This window comes from Theobroma cacao, chromosome 5, assembly GCF_000208745.1.
Source record: "Theobroma cacao cultivar B97-61/B2 chromosome 5, Criollo_cocoa_genome_V2, whole genome shotgun sequence".
Classification (NCBI taxonomy): Eukaryota; Viridiplantae; Streptophyta; class Magnoliopsida; order Malvales; family Malvaceae; genus Theobroma; species Theobroma cacao.
In genome coordinates, this window is record NC_030854.1 from 30,127,381 (window position 1) to 30,145,012 (window position 17,632).

A 17,632-nucleotide genomic window follows, 5' to 3' on the forward strand; every position below is an offset into this window, starting at 1 on the left:
TACATTTTTCTATACTGGAAGTGAATACAGGACACGTGAGGCACTTAAGAATCACTGCAATGAACAATAGGAAAATGCTATGAAAAATCACCAAACCTTATACTAGAAATCTTATGCTACCAACAGGAACAAAATGCTATCAAGCTGATAGTTTCTTGATAGTTATTCACAATTACTTCACATTTACATGTTCTCTTCCAATAAACTGAAATAAGAAGGTAATGTATCCTACCCCATTCGCTTATCTGAAGCAGGTTTCGGTTACAGGCATCCGGTGTTCCCCCTTCCATTTGAAACCTATTTGGGCAGCAACAAGGCATGGATACATATATACAAGTACAATAGTTATTTCAAAGCAGGTATTGTTCTTTTCGTTGGGAGTATTTTATAGGGGAAAGAAGAGGAAGACAGTCAGCTGGATCTAACGGTCTCAATAGCAAGCACTAAGTCATCAAATTTCGCCCCTTTGACCTCCTTTACAATCTTGTTGTGCTTCAGAATCTTGAAAGTGGGAACCACCCTTATGCCGAGCTCTTTTGCCAATGGCTGCCAATCATTACAAAATCCATCATGAGAGATGGCCGGAGAAATGTTGCTTAGAGTGTGTTTGTGTGCATTCGGGATGAGTACAAATAAGTTGATGCTTGTATGCATCTGTGAAGTTATGCTATGTGCACAACCAAATGACTACAAGTCCACAATTTTGGTACCGTATAGAAGAGCTATGACAGGAACATAGTCTACCTTTGAAGCACTATATGGTTGCTAATTCACCTAAACCCACATAACTTACACATCCTAACACAGTTGAGCTAACTAATGGAACTGGAATTATATATTAATGCGAACCTTGTTGTCTTGATTGCAATCAAGCTTTAGAAAGACAACATCAAGGTATTTCTCAGACAATTCTTGAAACTTGGGAGCAATCACCTTGCAAGGACCACACCTAAAACATTCAAAAAAGTTATATAATTAAATTCGATGCATAAAGACGTTAGAAATGGATCTTTTTAGTAAATAAATAAACAAAAGAGCAAACAATATTCAAGAAGCTTAGGAGAGAAAACTCTATGTACCAAACATGATAAGGAGGAATGACCATTGAAAATTTTTAAATTTAGAACTGATACAACCCAAAGCTAGTTTTTTCCAATGCTTGAAACCCAACCATCTATTTGGGTATGTTATGGCTCAAATATTGTTTCTTTTTTCCATTTTAACTATAGGCTTTTATCTTAACCTAAATCTTCTGATTATAGCATCATGATCTATATATCGACTCAACTAGTCTTTGGGAATGATCACATTGATTATTTTTTTTCCATTCCACACAATTTAACACCCTATGCTACCAAAAAAGTATGTTCAGACACCAAAAATTTCCTCACTTCTTCAGCCTAAGAAACATGTTAACTTTACTAATTTTCAGTTGCTATATAACCACTTTGCTATGGCAACTCAAACATCCTTCTGTCATCACTTCCATTCATTTAATCCAATTTCCAGCTTGTTATTAGATCTTAATCAATTACTTGAAGATTAAAACTCACTGATCAGTTTATTAAAATCAAATCTTAATTCCAAAAAGCATGTCACAGTTGATACATTTTACAACTTAACAAAGCATGAAATCTACTCTCCATTACTTTTAGGAGTGAAATTCATTGCTCCAAACTAAGCATATGGTTTCAATGGTGCATGCATGTATCCCTTGCACCAAAAGACAAGTTAAATAGAAAACTGTTCATATGTCCAAAATATAATCTTTCACATAATGACATAAACAATTCCGTCAACTTATAATGGAATTAACCAATAAATGATTTGAATTAAAACTATTTAAAGAGGTTTAGAATTTAAATAAAAAAGAATTGAGTTCAAGTTAAGGACCAGAATGAAACTTTTTAATTTAATGAATGCATATTAATTTTGTTAAATATTAGTACAGCAAAAAACAAGTTTCCAAATTTAGATTAAAAACAAAAATAAGAACAAAAGTTAGCCTTAACTAAACTCTTACCTCACACTAACGAACTAACAGAATACGTGTGTACACCGTATATATACGTACAAGTAAATTGAAACAGCATAGTTACGTCTACCCTTATACGTACCATTGAGTGTACATATCGAGAACGACGGTTTTATCCCCGGCGGCGTTGACGATGGGCCAGAAGGTGTCCTTTGTAACCTCCTTCACCTGTCCCACCTTTGCTCCCGCCGTGTCCAAGCTTGACCTCACCTTTACAACGGCGCCGTTCCTTCCATTATTGTTGACGTTCGACATGGCTTTAACGGTCTTTGACGACGACGATTCTAATAAGAAGCAGGATTTCCAAGCGGAAGAAGCTCTACAGGAGGCGGCGAGCGGGTGTGCCGCGGTGCATGATAGTGACGGCGAGGAACGAATGGTTGACGGAGGAGACAAGGAAAATTGGAGAAGCGACATTTTTGAGAAATTATAATAATTAGGACAAAAATAAATGTCAAAATAAATTTCCTTTGGTTGGAGAAAGCAATGAGTTGCAGAGAGGAAGGGGGACTGAGTGAATTCATATAGAAAGACGGAAATTGTTCTTTGTATGTTGGTGTAGAAAGACGATTTTAACCTTGTAAATTGAGAATTCGTGTGGAATATCTCAAGGTATTTTAGTCAGATGGAGAAACTTTTGGCGCGGATAATGAGAGGTGTAGGATTTGGGAGAGGAGGAGGCGAGGCTGTGGAAAGATGGGGACCGGTGAGGACTACATTTTTGGGGGGTGAAAAGACGATATTGGACTTGGGAAATTTAACTCGAACTTGTGAAGACTGTAACAGTTGGGGTGTTTTGGTCAATTCGGTTGATTTTGGGGGTCCAAGCTTACATCGGCCACATAAATGAGAGAATGAGTGGTTTTTCCAGTTTTTTTTTTTCAGGAGAAAAAATCTTGAAAGAATGTGTCTTATCCGAGTCTTACGTGTCTAAGAAAACATAGTTTTAAAATAATTATCTACTTAAATACTCACCAAAAAAATTCATGCAACAAATAAATAAATGTGCAAATGCATATTAAGGGGTTAATTATATCTGAAACTTTGGATTAAGAAAATTAAAAATTCAAATCCAATAATTAACAAATCTTGTCGAATAAATGGAATAGACAAATTTCATATGATTTTAAAAATTAATATTTTTCATTAAATAGATGCTTTTATTAAAATTTTTGATAAAAAAATATCATGATTCATTAAGTTCATTAAGGGCTTAATTCCGTCTTCTGGTCAGGTCAAAGTAAAGCTGGGTTGCATTGGCCCAATAACTTCAATGCCCAATGGAGCTAAAATTTGCTGCCAAAAGATGGGATCAGCGGTCTCCTCAATTCTTTAGGCCTAGGCCTTATTTTTCTTTGCCCAACCCTTTAAATTTGTTTTTTCTTTTCTTTTCTTTTGGAGGATGGCACTCGCAAACATGAGCATATGAAACCTAGAAATTGGGATTGATTTCTTAATTTTTTATCATAATTACACATGAGTGAGTTCATTAATTTTTAAAATGAATATTCCAATCCTAAACATATAAACGACATTAATATTTAAACATGCAATATTTAAAATATTTTTTTTTTTTTTACTTTTTCTTTTCTTATCGACTGATTATATTCTTTACATCGATCGATCACCTCATAGTCGGATTTGACATTTCACAGCCAAATCTCTCCAGAAGAATGCGAGATCTAATCGCACACTCTAGATCTCTCGCTTCCTTAAGGAGCACTAGATGGAAAGCACCATATTTGTTGCTCCCTTGATTAAAGAGTAGCCGATTTGGTACTCTTTGGATGCACTCCTCGTAGGAACACCAAATCTGGTGCTCCCTTGATCAAGGAGTAGCAAATCTGGTACTTTCTTGATGCACTCCCCAAGATTACATTGTGGTTGCGAGATGGCCAGTTGGGAGCATTTTTATTGTAAAAGAGAGAAAAAAATTTTGTAAAAGAGAAAATAATTTTAAAAAAGAAAGACAGTTTTTATAGCATTAATTTTTAAAATTAATGAATGACAAAATTATCTTAAAAATATTACCACGTCATCAAACTAACGAAAACATTAACAATTAACTAATGACAAGACTTGTTTGTCTAGTAAAAATATTCATTTAGTACAAAGTGTTCATTTTAAAAAATAATGGATCCACGTATCATTATGGTCAAAAGTTGAAGAGTTAGCGTGTTTTACCTTTTAATTTATGAATCATGAGTACATTAAGTCTAAGGAAAGTCTCACATAAGCAACAAAAAATATTTTTATAATAATTTATTTTAAATTTAAAGGTCATTTGAGTTGTTTAGATTTCAAAACTTTTGGGATAATAACCATTTTATAGTATATTAGAACTTGATTGAATTTAGTGTCATAGGTTAATATAAAAACTTACAAAAATTATATGAAAACATATAGAAAAGAATTAATTTGTTCTTTCTGACTTTTTTATTTCACAACTGAGAAGTGAGTCTCACTTTTATTTTGTTCTACTTGCACTTCAAAAAATTACCTCTCTTTATTTGGAAAAAAAAAAAGTAACCATCCATTTCTTCTTAACCATCCATGAAATAGGTGCATAAATCTAGTAATTAATGTATGCCATTGGGGCTTACCTTTTATTCCTGGACTTGCATTCACCAACATATTAAATAATTCAAAGTCTTGAAGGTCAAGAGGTTGAAGCTAGGTGTCACAGGTTTACGTTTTTAACTAAAAAAGCATGCTTAATAGGTGAAGAAAAGCTCATGTTTATACATCCGATATCTCCCTCATCTCTTATTGATGTGAGATATATGACATTTTATCACATCCGTAGAGAACAAGGCCCTTATACTAACATTCTACCATATTTATAGAGAAAAGGGACCCTTACACTAGTTCGTTGCATTTTACCCATAGAAAGGGACTCTTACACTAGTTCATTGCACTTTGCCCATAAAAAAAAAAGAGACCTTACACTAGTTCAAGTTTATCTCAACCTTTGTGTCTCTAATAGAGATCCCATATTAGTGAAGATTTGAATATGTTATAGTACCACATGTCATGGGTTCATGTTTTCAATCCAAAAGATATGTTTGATACGTGAAGGAAAGCTCATATTTATATATCCAAAATTTACCCTATCTCTTACTGATATGAAATTTGTAGCACTAGATAAGAAGAGTATGTCACTCTTCAACGGAGCCACATGATTGATCTATCTTCTCATTTATATAGCAAAATGCTAAAATAAAACACTGGTTATGCGATTTTCTTTCCTTTTTAACTTAATAAGATTTTTTACCTTATCTTGCCAAAAAGAAAAGGAAAAACCTTTAACATTAGATAAGAAGAAAACTATCAAAAGATAGAAAGACAAATAAATTCGACCCGCATGATTTCCCCCAAGTTCAAAGCTGACTGAATAAATCAACGACACTCTTGAGAACAAGAAGCATAAATTAGGCTTTGATTATCTTCCTAGATATTCTAGATTTGAGTATCGAGCCTAATGTTACTTACACTACATTATTTGATGGATTATGCAGCATTCAAGAGTGATGGATGATGCCAGAAGCTTATTAAGTGAAATGGATGATAGGGGAATTTCTCCAAATATGTGTACCTTCGATTCTCTATGTCAGATGAGAAGATTTAATTCCATTTTTGAATTAAGGACTCAAAGCTTAATGTTGTGACTTATAATTTTGTTATGCGCACCTTATGCAAGTCCAGTTAACAAAGACATGCAAGGTAATGTTACCACTTTTAATTGCATGATATACATTTTATACAAGGAAGGAAAAATAGTAAAGGCATTTGAGTTTTTAAGATTAATGATTTGCAAAAGGCTTTAAACAAGATGTCATCACCTACAGCTCTTTAATTCAAAGATTTTTTTATTCAACCAATGGAAAGAAGTGACAAGCATGCATGTTTAGCAGAATGACGTATGAAGAAATTCATCAAATTGAAGAAACTTGGCACGTTTGGTTCGCGGAATATATAATAATAGAATAGTTATTCTGTGAAAATAGAATAAAGTAGAAATAGAATAGAATAGTTATTACTTTTATTGGTATAGTGAATGGAATAGAGTAGGAATTGCTATTATGACTTATTGCAGTGTTTGGTTGGTAGAAATAAGATTGGAATAAGAAAGGAATAGGTGATAAAAAGACAAAAATAACCTTGATCATATTAACATTTATGTTCATACAAAAATAAAATTATCCTTATTATAATTTAAATACATATTTATCCCAAAAGACAATTATCCATCATAATTATATTTTACCCTAATTGTTAAAAATAATTATAATTTACACACATATTTTTATAAATGGATAATTATTCTAAAATATAATTTAATTATATTATATTTTTTCCATCATACTCAATTAAATTTTGTGTATAAATGTTTATTTTAGTCAATTCTTCACATATTATGAATCATTTTCAAAATATTCCATAGACAAAATATTGGAGAGTAAATATTTGGGAAAAAAATGAAAAAACAAGTAGAAGTAGAAAATCATGTTTTTTATATATTAAATAAAAAATCATATCTTTAAAATTAGAAAGATAGTCTTAAATTTTTTCCTAACAAAAAATGTAAATTATGGTCTTTGATATATTAAATAAAAATTCATATTACCTTAAAAAAATATCATTTCTTTAAACCAAGTATGTGGTGCTGAGGAAACATAAATGCGAAAGAGAGAAAAAACATGTCTTTCAATTTAGATAAGCATTCCATCTCTGAGAAGAAAATGACAATTTACAAGCATAACTAGTGCATATTAGCATGGAAAGCAATAAATAATAAAAGAGTCTTGTCATACTATAAATCTCTTTACATGAAAATATTATTACATATAATCAAAAGCCAAGGTCTAGTTTACAAAAATACACTAACCTTGAAAGTAATGGATGAATATTCATCCTATTACACCAACTTACAACATGCATAAAACCATTAAAGTAGCTACAATAACATCACCATTATACAACCAGCAACACAACGGTAAACTCAAAAAGGTTTAGACTTGTTAATGAACCTCATAATTAGTATCAACATCAACCAGAAGTGCCAAAAACTTACAATATTAGGAACTTACCTTCACAAAAAGTTTCAGAGCCATCCAAGCTCAACGGTCAGTAAAAAATGTCCTCAACCATTCAAGTCTTCGGTCATGATCAATACTAAAAAACACAAACATAAAAGTCAAAGATTCAGGAAGTTTAATTGAAGCAAAAACCCTTTTCGTCACTGTCAATTCCTCTACTTGACTTAAAATTCCATCCAACTCTTAAGCCTTTTGTTGGATGTTCACCTCTACCCCAACACTTTTGCTAAACTCAATTCCAGCCTCTTTTATGTTTTCACCCAATATGGTGGCAGTAGTAATAATTGATTCGAATGTAATGGGATCACCTGTCTCATTTAGCATTTTCCTATTCCTTGCTGAAGTTGTTTCACTTCTAGGAGCTGATGTTTGAGGTTGAATATTGGAGAAATTCTCATCGTCAAACTATATCCAACTAGGTTTTCACCTTCAGTTTCCACATTTATTGTATCATTACAGTCCTACATTTCTTCTAGGATATCTGCTGCAGTTTGTGCATCTTTCCCTGTTGCACGATCTCTTGCATAAATAAGACTAAGCTCATTGAAGAAAGGAAAACTCTTTCTTCTAAAAGGGGCAGCCTCCTTGTGACTCTAATAATAAAAAAAAATGACTATTAGTTATATTATTATTAAGAAACTACTATGAAAATACTTAAATAAGTTCAACCCAAAAACTTACCTGTATATAAGATTCTCATACAGGATCATCAGCAACAACCATGTTTCTTTGATCATCCCACCCAAATCAACTAGTATGTGTTCCTTGCACTATATCATATATAATAGCCCATTCTTTTTTCAAAGTCTTTATTCTAGACTCTATGTGGGGCTTCACCTTCAAGTTTGCATCTAGTAATTCTGTTGCAAGCATATTTTCAAGTTCTAACAAATAACCCCCTCTAAAACCACTGTCAGCATTGTATTTTCCTATATCGTACAAATCAATCAAAGCTGAAACAAGTGCAACATCTTCATGCTAATTCCATTTTCTTTTGGTTCCCTTTGAACTTTGAGTAGCTAGGACTGAAGATGTGGATATTGTTTTCTACCATACACCAAATATTTAATTATAAAAAATTAATTATAATGCTAAAAAAATAAAAAATCAAGAGATATATTCAATAATATATTAAAACTTGTCAAACTTTATTCACATGATAAAAAGTACAATATAAACAACAATTAACAACAACAATTGACAAAACATTAAGACACCAAAAACAAATTAGAAAAAAGCACAACTTGTATTGACAAAGGAAAGAAACACTAAAACAGTCCTTCAATAACAACATACCTAACAAATGTCAATCATCATTTTGCCTAGATGTTTGCCATTCATTGAACATCTGATTTGCTAATTCCATTCTCAAATTACCCCAAACATCAATAGAATCAATAGTACTTATAAAATCCTTATCAATTGCTGTGTTGATTTTAATATATTCCCCTAAATCCACTTCAATAGGATCAAAACTCATCTCCCTCCTAATAAAATTATGAAGCAAACAACAAGCTATAATAATCTGATTATGTATCCTAATTGGATAAAATGATGGACTCCTAAGGATACCCCACCTCATTTTCAACAATCCAAAACACCTCTCTATAACATTACGAGCAACAACATGTTTCATATTAAAAAATTCTTCAAGACTGCTTGGTTCATGGCTTTGACGCCATTCATTCAAATGATATTGTTGACTCCTAAAAGGTGTAAGAAAACCCTCACAATTTGTATAGCCCGCATTAACTAGATAGTAATAACCTATATAAAACAAACTAAATAAGTTATTTATTTATTTAATTAGAATAATCATATAGTACATAATTTATTATACCTTCCCATTATCATAGGAAAGCTTACCATGAGGCACTTTAAGTTCATTTGTTCTCCTTAGTACATCTCGAAGAACTCTGCCATCAACTACAGACCCTTCCCAACCAAGAAGAACAAAGACAAATTACATGTCAAGTATACATACACCTAACATATCCCCTTTACAAGTGCGACATCTAGGTTTATCTGCACTTGGCACCTTAACCCTGATGTATGTCCCATCTAGAGCACCTAAACAATTATACAGATCCAATGTAATGAATTACTTATAAGTAAACCTATTAATATCTTGTCTATATATAGTTACAAAAAGTAATAAGATCAATAATCTACCTTAAACCACTTCCATTGATTGTCTGTTGAGTTTGTTGGAATGAGCTCAGGTTTTTTAAACAAATGTTCTTGTAATTTCAACATTGCATTTAAAACATTATGAAAGTGCCAACTAATTGTCTCACCCGACCTTTTAAAATTTAAACTAATTACTCGATTCTTAACATGATGAGTAATAATATGTAAGAATATTGCTACTTGCTTATCTACAAGCATGTTCTTTGTTGACTTCAACCTTCCAATGCTTTTTAACATTTCACATAATTGAAAAAAGGCTTCCCTATTCATCATAATTTGTGAAATACATGAAATATCATTATCATATACAAGTCACCTCACATATTCTCGATTTGCAGCAAAATCTAATGCATAAGATCTTACTCTTGGCCTATAAGTACATAAAGTCGACGCTGCAGATAATATAGTCAAGAATGAACTAACAGCACGACAAATCTCCATATAAAATTTAAACATAGCTAATAGTCTTTTTCGTCGTTTAGCATCTCTTCTCAAATACAAACGAACCATGACTGTAAAAAATAAATATTCTAATATATTTTATTATGTACAAAAAATATTAAAGCTATATGGTAACAAAAAAGGTAAGTGACATCAATAGCACATTTCAGCCCTATAAGTAAGCCATATGGTAAAATTGTGAAAGGTGGTGCGACTGGGTTAGAGAGACAGACAGGGAAAAAGAAGGGTGGCTGGTTCTGGTAGTTTAGTGTATAATGTTCTATTTTTAGTAAATTGCAAGGAAAAATAGGGGTGGGGGGTGTATGTGTCGTAACGTGCGGGTCCGGGAACCCGACCGCTAGACGTGAATGTGAAAACTCACTAAAAATTAAACTAGGAGTCGCCACCAATCTTTTTTTACTAGGTGTGATTGGCCACCTATTGACTCGATTCTAATTGATGAAAACTTAAATTAATTTTAAGCCCACCGAAAAGAACCTTAAACCGGTCTACAATTTTCTGGATCTAGGTTCGGGAGTACGGTTACGCCCGGGGAAGGATTAGCACCCCTCGGACGCCCATTCCATGAACGGTACCATTTTTAGATTATCCTATTGGGCTTTAATTTTTAATTTCACTAGATTTCCTTAATTATTATTTTTTATTTTATCTCCTATTTAACCTAAAATGGAATGCAAATGGGTGGCGAGATGAAATGCATGGCGTGAGATAAAAATGCCGGACAAATAACCTTTTATCGAGGATATTTTCCGAATCCGCCCATCATACTGGTGGGACTCGGGATATTCTCTCACCTAGGGAATTATCCGAGAAACTCGCCTTCGCAAATTCGACGAATAATTCCCGTCATCGGGGTCATCGTACGTTTTCTTTTTAAAATAATATTTTTGTGCATAATGAACCCAATTCGGGCAAAAGCCTTTTATTAAAGATGGTTCTCGAGCCCTCCCATCATACTGGTGGGACCCGAGGACATCTTTTCACCTAAGGAACTTTTCGAGAAATACCCGCCTTCGCAGGATCCCCGAAAGATCCCATCATCGGGGCTTAAACTCGGAAACAGAAATATTTATATGCAATGATATGTATGATGCAATACATACATGCCATGCTAATGCAATTATCTATGTTTTTTTGTTATTATTAATTATTTTTATTTTATTATATATTTTATTATCATATTTTCTATTCTTATTTCTTATTATTTTTTTTTTATACTTTACATTTTTTGTTCTAAGTTCTTATGTTTTCCATTTATACTTAGACAAATTGCTTATGATTCTATGTTATTTTAGTGAACAAAAATTATATATTTTTTATTATACTACTTTTATTTTATATATTTTTATATTTTTTTTATTATATTTTCCATAAGCAATCTTTTATTCAAACCTAATGCCTAAGATCTTATTTATTATTTTTTTTATCTTTATCTTCACGTTTCTTTATGCCACTTAATACTCAATGTTTAATTCTGATTTAGTTATTTTTTACTATTATATATTTATTTATTTTTATTTATTTAATGTCATGTATATTGTATTTTCAAATTAATTATTTATTATATGTTTAAATTGTTATTATTTTATCTCTTTTTTTTATCATTTATTATTTATTTATTATTTTTATCGAGTAATTTTTTGTATCATCAAACTCTTTATTTATTAAGAATTTCGGAATCTTGAAATCGAGGCCCTCCCATCGTACTGGTGGAGCCTTGATTCGGATTCCGAGCCTAGGGAACATAAGCTCGGGATTGCGACTTCTCGCATCCCGATCGATTATCCCATCATCGGCATTGTTTACTTAACTTATTTAATATTATTGTGTCTTAAGATTCAATTTTTCCAAGGTCAATTCTAATACCTATCTTATTATAATTATTTGACTAGCTCAACTATATATTTTTTTATTTAACATAAAATGTTTCTTCCTTGTTTATTCTCATTCACTAAATATATTTTTATAATCTAATGTATAAACATATTTTATATGCTCCTTACATGGTTTTACCCAAGAATACCTCACCAATGTCTCAATAGTCTCCAATTTTTACTTAACTTAACCTTTATATATTTTTTTTGCCTATCATCTATTTCATTCATTTATATTTTTATATTTTATATTTAGATCTCTAGATCTATCACTATAAACATATTTTATTTAGCAATTTATTATTTTTTTGCTATGTGCTTTATTTTCCTAAGTTTCAATACCTCTAATAAATATTTTCTTACATTTGAATCCTTTTCTTATGTAAAAATTTTTATATTTATATATTCCTTTATTTGTATTACTTTCTTAAATCTCAAAAATAAAACCTAAGGATTTTAGAACATTACATTGAAGTATTAATCTTAAATGATTAAACAATAGTCCTACAAATAAATAAAATGAACCAACTCAAGCCATAAAAATTTAAGAGAAATGATAAATATTTTACCTTTCTAAGCTCCCCCAAATCTACAGCCCACTCCAATCAAGACAGCAAATTTTATTCTTCCAAAATATGCCATTTGGGGTGGGAAATGGGAGGTCTACCTATAATACACTTTAAGAAACCCCATTATTTTTTATCATTTCTTCACTTTTTCCTCCCTTTTCTCTCTCTAGTGCCCAGCTACTTCTCTTCCTCTCCACCCGTTTCTTTTTTTGCTTTCTCACCCAAAATCTCTTTTTGCTCTCTCACCCAAGATCTCCTTTTGCTCTCTCACCCAAGATCTCCCCCTTCCTCACTCACCCAAACCGGCGGCACTAAGAAAAAGCCCCTTGCCCTCTTTCTTTCTTCCCCTTTTTTTTTGTTTCTGGCTTCTCCCTCTTTCCTCTTGAAATCTGGAAAATTTTTTTGGTGTGCAGATCTTTTTTTTTCTTTTCCCCCCCGAATGCTTCAGTGTCCCCTCCTTTATACCCGATTTTTGGGCTCTGGAGGGGGCACGCTCCACTACCTTGCCAGACGCGAATTTTTCGCGTCTGGCAAGGTGAGGGAGGTGCCTGGCAGGGTGCGTTCGCACCTTGCTAGTCGTACCTCTCTCCCTTTTTTTTCATTTCTTCTTTATTTTAATTTTTATCATTTTTTTTATTTTTCGTTTATGATTTAGTGTCTACAGTATGTGGAAATTTTTTAATGTGATTAACGGTCACCAAGCATAAAAGAATTAGTTGTACCAATCCCACAACAATAATTTGTCCTTATGAATGGAGCTCTACAGTTGGGAACAAAAACATGATGATAAACAAAAGAATCAAATTATAATTTTTATACTAATGTTCTTTTTTCTATGGATGCTTGAAGAACTTGATGCTTTTATTTCACAGTAAAAGTAATGTAATTTATTATACCGTGTATTAAAATAAAACATTAGATTTATCATGAAATTTTAATTAGTTAACTCATTTCTATAAAAGTCACATGGTAGCTAGAAAGTCCTTTACATTGAATGGTAACAGGGAAATAGATTTAATAGATTTAATAGTTTCACTTTTTTAATTGCAGAGTCTGAGATTACAAGCTATGGAGTTATCATGAACAGTTTCTAAGAGCAGGAACCATTTTATGTCGAACAGTACAATAAGGTCATGAGAGGGAAGACATGGCACATAGGCCCACTTTCTTTCCGCAACCGGAACACACACGAAATTATATACTCCTATTAATGTCACTAAAAGATTGATTAGTTAACATGAACAGAATGTCCAAAACATAGTTTTAGCTATACTTGTCAAAATGGGTCTGGCCCATTAAGCCAACTCATTTTTCATTTAATATGGGGTGAGCTAGGCCATGAAAATTTAGGCCTATATTTAAATCGGACCTAAATGGGCCAGCCCACCAAATCAATGGGCTAGGGTGGGTTGGGGCGGGCCAGCCCTATGGGCCAAAAATATTCATAATTTTAATTAATTTAATAATTTTATATATTTAATTATATAAAATTAATAATTTAATTTTCAATAATATTACTTATTTTATATATTTTAATGTGTTTAATCTTTACTTGTCAAATTAATAGTTTTAATTTATGAATTAAATCATAAAATAATTTTATTAATGAAAAATTTATTAACTAAAATTATAAAAATGATTTTTTTTTTTGAAAAAAAAGAAATGGGCTGGCCCAACCCAACCCATGGGTTAGCAAGGGGTGGGCTGGGTTAAGGATTTCACAGCCCATATAACAAATGGGTTGGCCTGATCCGGTCTATATTTTTTCAACCCACAAGGGCTAGGGCCGGGCTGGCCCATATTGACAGGGCTAGTTTTGGCATGGTAGCTAGCTTAATATTCTAATAATCTATTAATGGAAGAATTTCACTATTCATAATTGAAATTTGAAAAATTATCTTTCCTTCAAATTGAAAGGATAAAATGTTTTAAGTAAAATATATGAAGTTTAAAGACTTTTTAAGTAAATCTACTTCAAATTTAATGTAAAAAATCTTATTTTTTCTTTTTTTGTTAAATTAGAAAAATGTTTTTCATTTCAAGATATATTAAAAATTAAACAACTGACACTAACATAATAAGTATTAGTATGTAGTGGTGCTATATAGTATCATAAAGTATGAGAAATCAACCACCAACAATATTGAATATCCTAAAAGATTAAACTAATAATGTGATTAAAAAAATAAAATCGATAAAATATATTGTAAACTGAAATTAAAGTAATGCATACTAATACAAAGGAGCAGTGAGTAACTTTCAATTAAAACAGTATGATTAATTCAAAAATAAATATGGTTAAATCAATCAATTCGGTTGTTTTTAATTATAAATTTTGTTCAATTAACTGAATTAATTGATTTTTATTTAAACCATCTACAAGTTATAACATACAAAATAATATAAACATATTATATTGTTATAATATATATTTATATATTAATATCCTAAAATGTTTCTTCCATCGGTTAATTATTATAATTGGATTACTTGATCAAATTCGATTAATTGACTACAATTTTATCTTTCATCGATTAGATTAATTCTCAAAACACATCTTCATAAAGCACAATGAGGAAATGCAGCATCTAAGGACACAGTTGAATGCTTAAGATGGCTAGACTCAAAGAAACACAAGTCAATTCTCTATATACGTTTTGGAAGCATGTCCTGGTTTTCAACTGCTCAGCTTTATGAGATTGCTAAGGGACTTGAAGTTTCTGGACAAGATTTCATTTGGATTGTAAGGAAGGTGAATAACAAAGGCAAAGAGGAGTGGTTGCCGGAAGGATTTGAAGAATGGATGGAAGGGATGGGTTTGATTATAAGGGAATGAACACCTCAAGCGTAAATCACAGCAAACCCAAAATATTTTCATAACAAACACTAAATTTGAAAACCGATGTAACAAACTAAGCATAATCATAGCAAACCCAAATCACAGCAAACCCAAAATATTTTCACAGCAAACCCAAATCACAGTCAGCATAATAAGAGCACCTTCAACAAAAAACAATAGCATAATAAGCAAGTACCTGGATTATGGAAGAGAGTAACGTAGTTGGAAAGTTAGATGAGAGAGGCGGTGCTACTAGCAGAACCCTAAACCATGGAAGAGTGACTGAGAGAAAGAGGGGAAGACGACTGAGAGAAGAGGGGAATAACGACTTAGTGAAAGAGGGAAAGGAGGAAGAGAGAGAAAAAAATTATTTTATATGGATCAAGTTGTAATTTTGTAAATATAATAAGGGTCTTTTAGTCATTAAACATTTCAAAGCTATTTCATGATTTACTGAATAGATAAAACGAGGGGGAGAGTCGAGAATACTTAAAGCAAACTTTTTAACCAATTTTAAAGAATACAGATTACAGAGGAATTCCTAATCCTCATTCCACTTTTAAACCAAACAAGGTTACAAAACTATAGCTAGGAATAGAGGGGGAATAACATAACTATTCCCCATACCAAACGTGCAATTAACTCTTTAATTGATACCTTTTGTTGGGAAAGACAATTGAAAATGGCACTACATACCATGTTGGAACTGATGATGCAAGGAGATGTGTGAAACCTGACATTTTCATGTACAACTTTTTAATGCATATAGGAAAAAGCAACAAGTAAGGATGTCAATGAATATCGATATCTAACTTAATTATATAAAATTAAAATATTTTATAATTGAATTTGAAACGGATTCAAGTACCATCCATTAGATATCCATTACCAAACTTGATTATGTTGATATTCCAGTTTAGGTAGGTACTTGCCCTGAACCCAAGCCTTATACCTATTTTTGTAATATTTTATTGTATTTTATATAATATATAATAGATAATTTAATTAAATTATGTAAAATTTTGTTGGTGTTTGGATTTGAAATAGTTCATTTTGATAGAAATTGATAGATATATTAATGATATATGATTATTAGTCAAATTATTAATGTGGTGTCATTAATATATTTAAATTAAAAAATTATTAGATTATTAGTTATATTTAAATAATATGAATATCATATCATATTAAAAAGAATATAATTACTATTATATATATACTTTTAATATAAATATATCTACTTTCTATTTTGTATTTTATAAAAATTATAACTTATAAAATTATTAGTTATAATAATACTTTGTTTATTTAAACTTACAATAATATTTATATACTTAAAAAGAGACTGTGAGATTAAAATAGTTTTGCAACTTATTTTTGTTTTTAATTTCATATAATTAATGACAAACTTATAGAGTTAATTAAATTAATTCATGAAAGTATGACTATTTATCAACTTGTAATGTCTTTTAATATATATACTTTATATATTGTGTTAATTTATAAGGAATATAATTATTATATATATATATTTTTTAAAATAAACATATTTACTTTCTATTTATGTTAACATTACAAAAATTATAACTTATAAAATTATTAATTATAAAAAAATATATTTTTATTTACATAAATGTAAATTAAATATACTTAAAGAGAGGTTGTAAGATTAAAATATAATTATTATTTGTTTGCTTTTATAAATTTAAATTAAAAAATAACTGTTGTAAACTTGTAATTTTATTATTTGTTTGTTTTTATAAATTTAATTATTAGTGAATTATATGGAATGTGCCAATATGGATGTGAATTATGAAATATAATTCAATTGTATATAGATACAAGTTTGAATTCGGATTCAGATAATTGGGTACTTATTAAAAGTTAAATGAAATCTTTTTAATGTTATCGAATTTTTAAACGAATTCGGATAATTATAACGTAATGGATATATATTAGGATTCGAATTAGGTAATAAATTTAAAAAATATCTGAATAATTATAAAGTTTACAAACTTTATAACTTAATAGTATTCAAGTACATCAAAATTAACGGATATCTTACCCTTTACATCCATAGTGACAAGCTTGCTTATTGAGATGGTCAATGAACATATCTCACCAAACGTTGTAATTTACAACAAATTGTTAGGCGCAATTAGCAAACGCGGAATGATGATGCAAGCTTAGCAGAAAAGTGTAAAGCCTAATGACAATTTTAATTTGTGGATCGAATAGAAGAAAGAAGCCAATTTTGTTGGTCATTCTAATTAAACTTGGTTTCAAATTTTACACGTCTAGGCCTTGCTGCCCCATGTCTATAGCTGTTACCACGTCTTATTCTTTTAACTTTAACAAAATTAATAATTCTAGCTTAGGGGACATCTACGAAGTCTTTATTCAACGTAATTATAATAAAAAAAATGCCGACGCGTAGCGAGAGTTTAATACTAGCATTGACCATGTCTTTTGTTTTTTTTTAAAAAGAATCTTGTAACGCAAGGAATGCCGTAGGCCTTACGCACGATCTAAGAAGCCAATGAAAACAAATATAATAATTAAAA

At 30.9% G+C, this 17,632-nt stretch overlaps 1 protein-coding gene and 1 pseudogene across 1 annotated transcript; both read right to left on the reverse strand.

Annotated features, from left to right (window-relative positions):
* Positions 76-2,595, reverse strand: LOC18599301 (thioredoxin F-type, chloroplastic). Its single transcript, XM_018120503.1, has 3 exons — positions 2,118-2,595; positions 850-949; positions 76-546 (listed from the first exon to the last, which is right to left on the reverse strand). Exons 1-3 carry the CDS (start codon positions 2,450-2,452, stop codon positions 412-414), a joined length of 570 nt encoding a protein of 189 aa, XP_017975992.1. The 5' UTR covers positions 2,453-2,595; the 3' UTR covers positions 76-411.
* Positions 6,860-15,808, reverse strand: LOC108661997 (annotated as a pseudogene).

Coding starts and splice junctions, on each gene's coding strand:
- LOC18599301 (XM_018120503.1), bottom strand. CDS start 2,452: ATGTCGCTTCTCCAATTTTCCTTGTCTCCTCCGTCAACCATTCGTTCC. Junction 950..2,117: donor CTCGATATGTACACTCAATG/GTACGTATAAGG, acceptor TGAATGTTTTAG/GTGTGGTCCTTGCAAGGTGA. Junction 547..849: donor ATTGCAATCAAGACAACAAG/GTTCGCATTAAT, acceptor AATGATTGGCAG/CCATTGGCAAAAGAGCTCGG.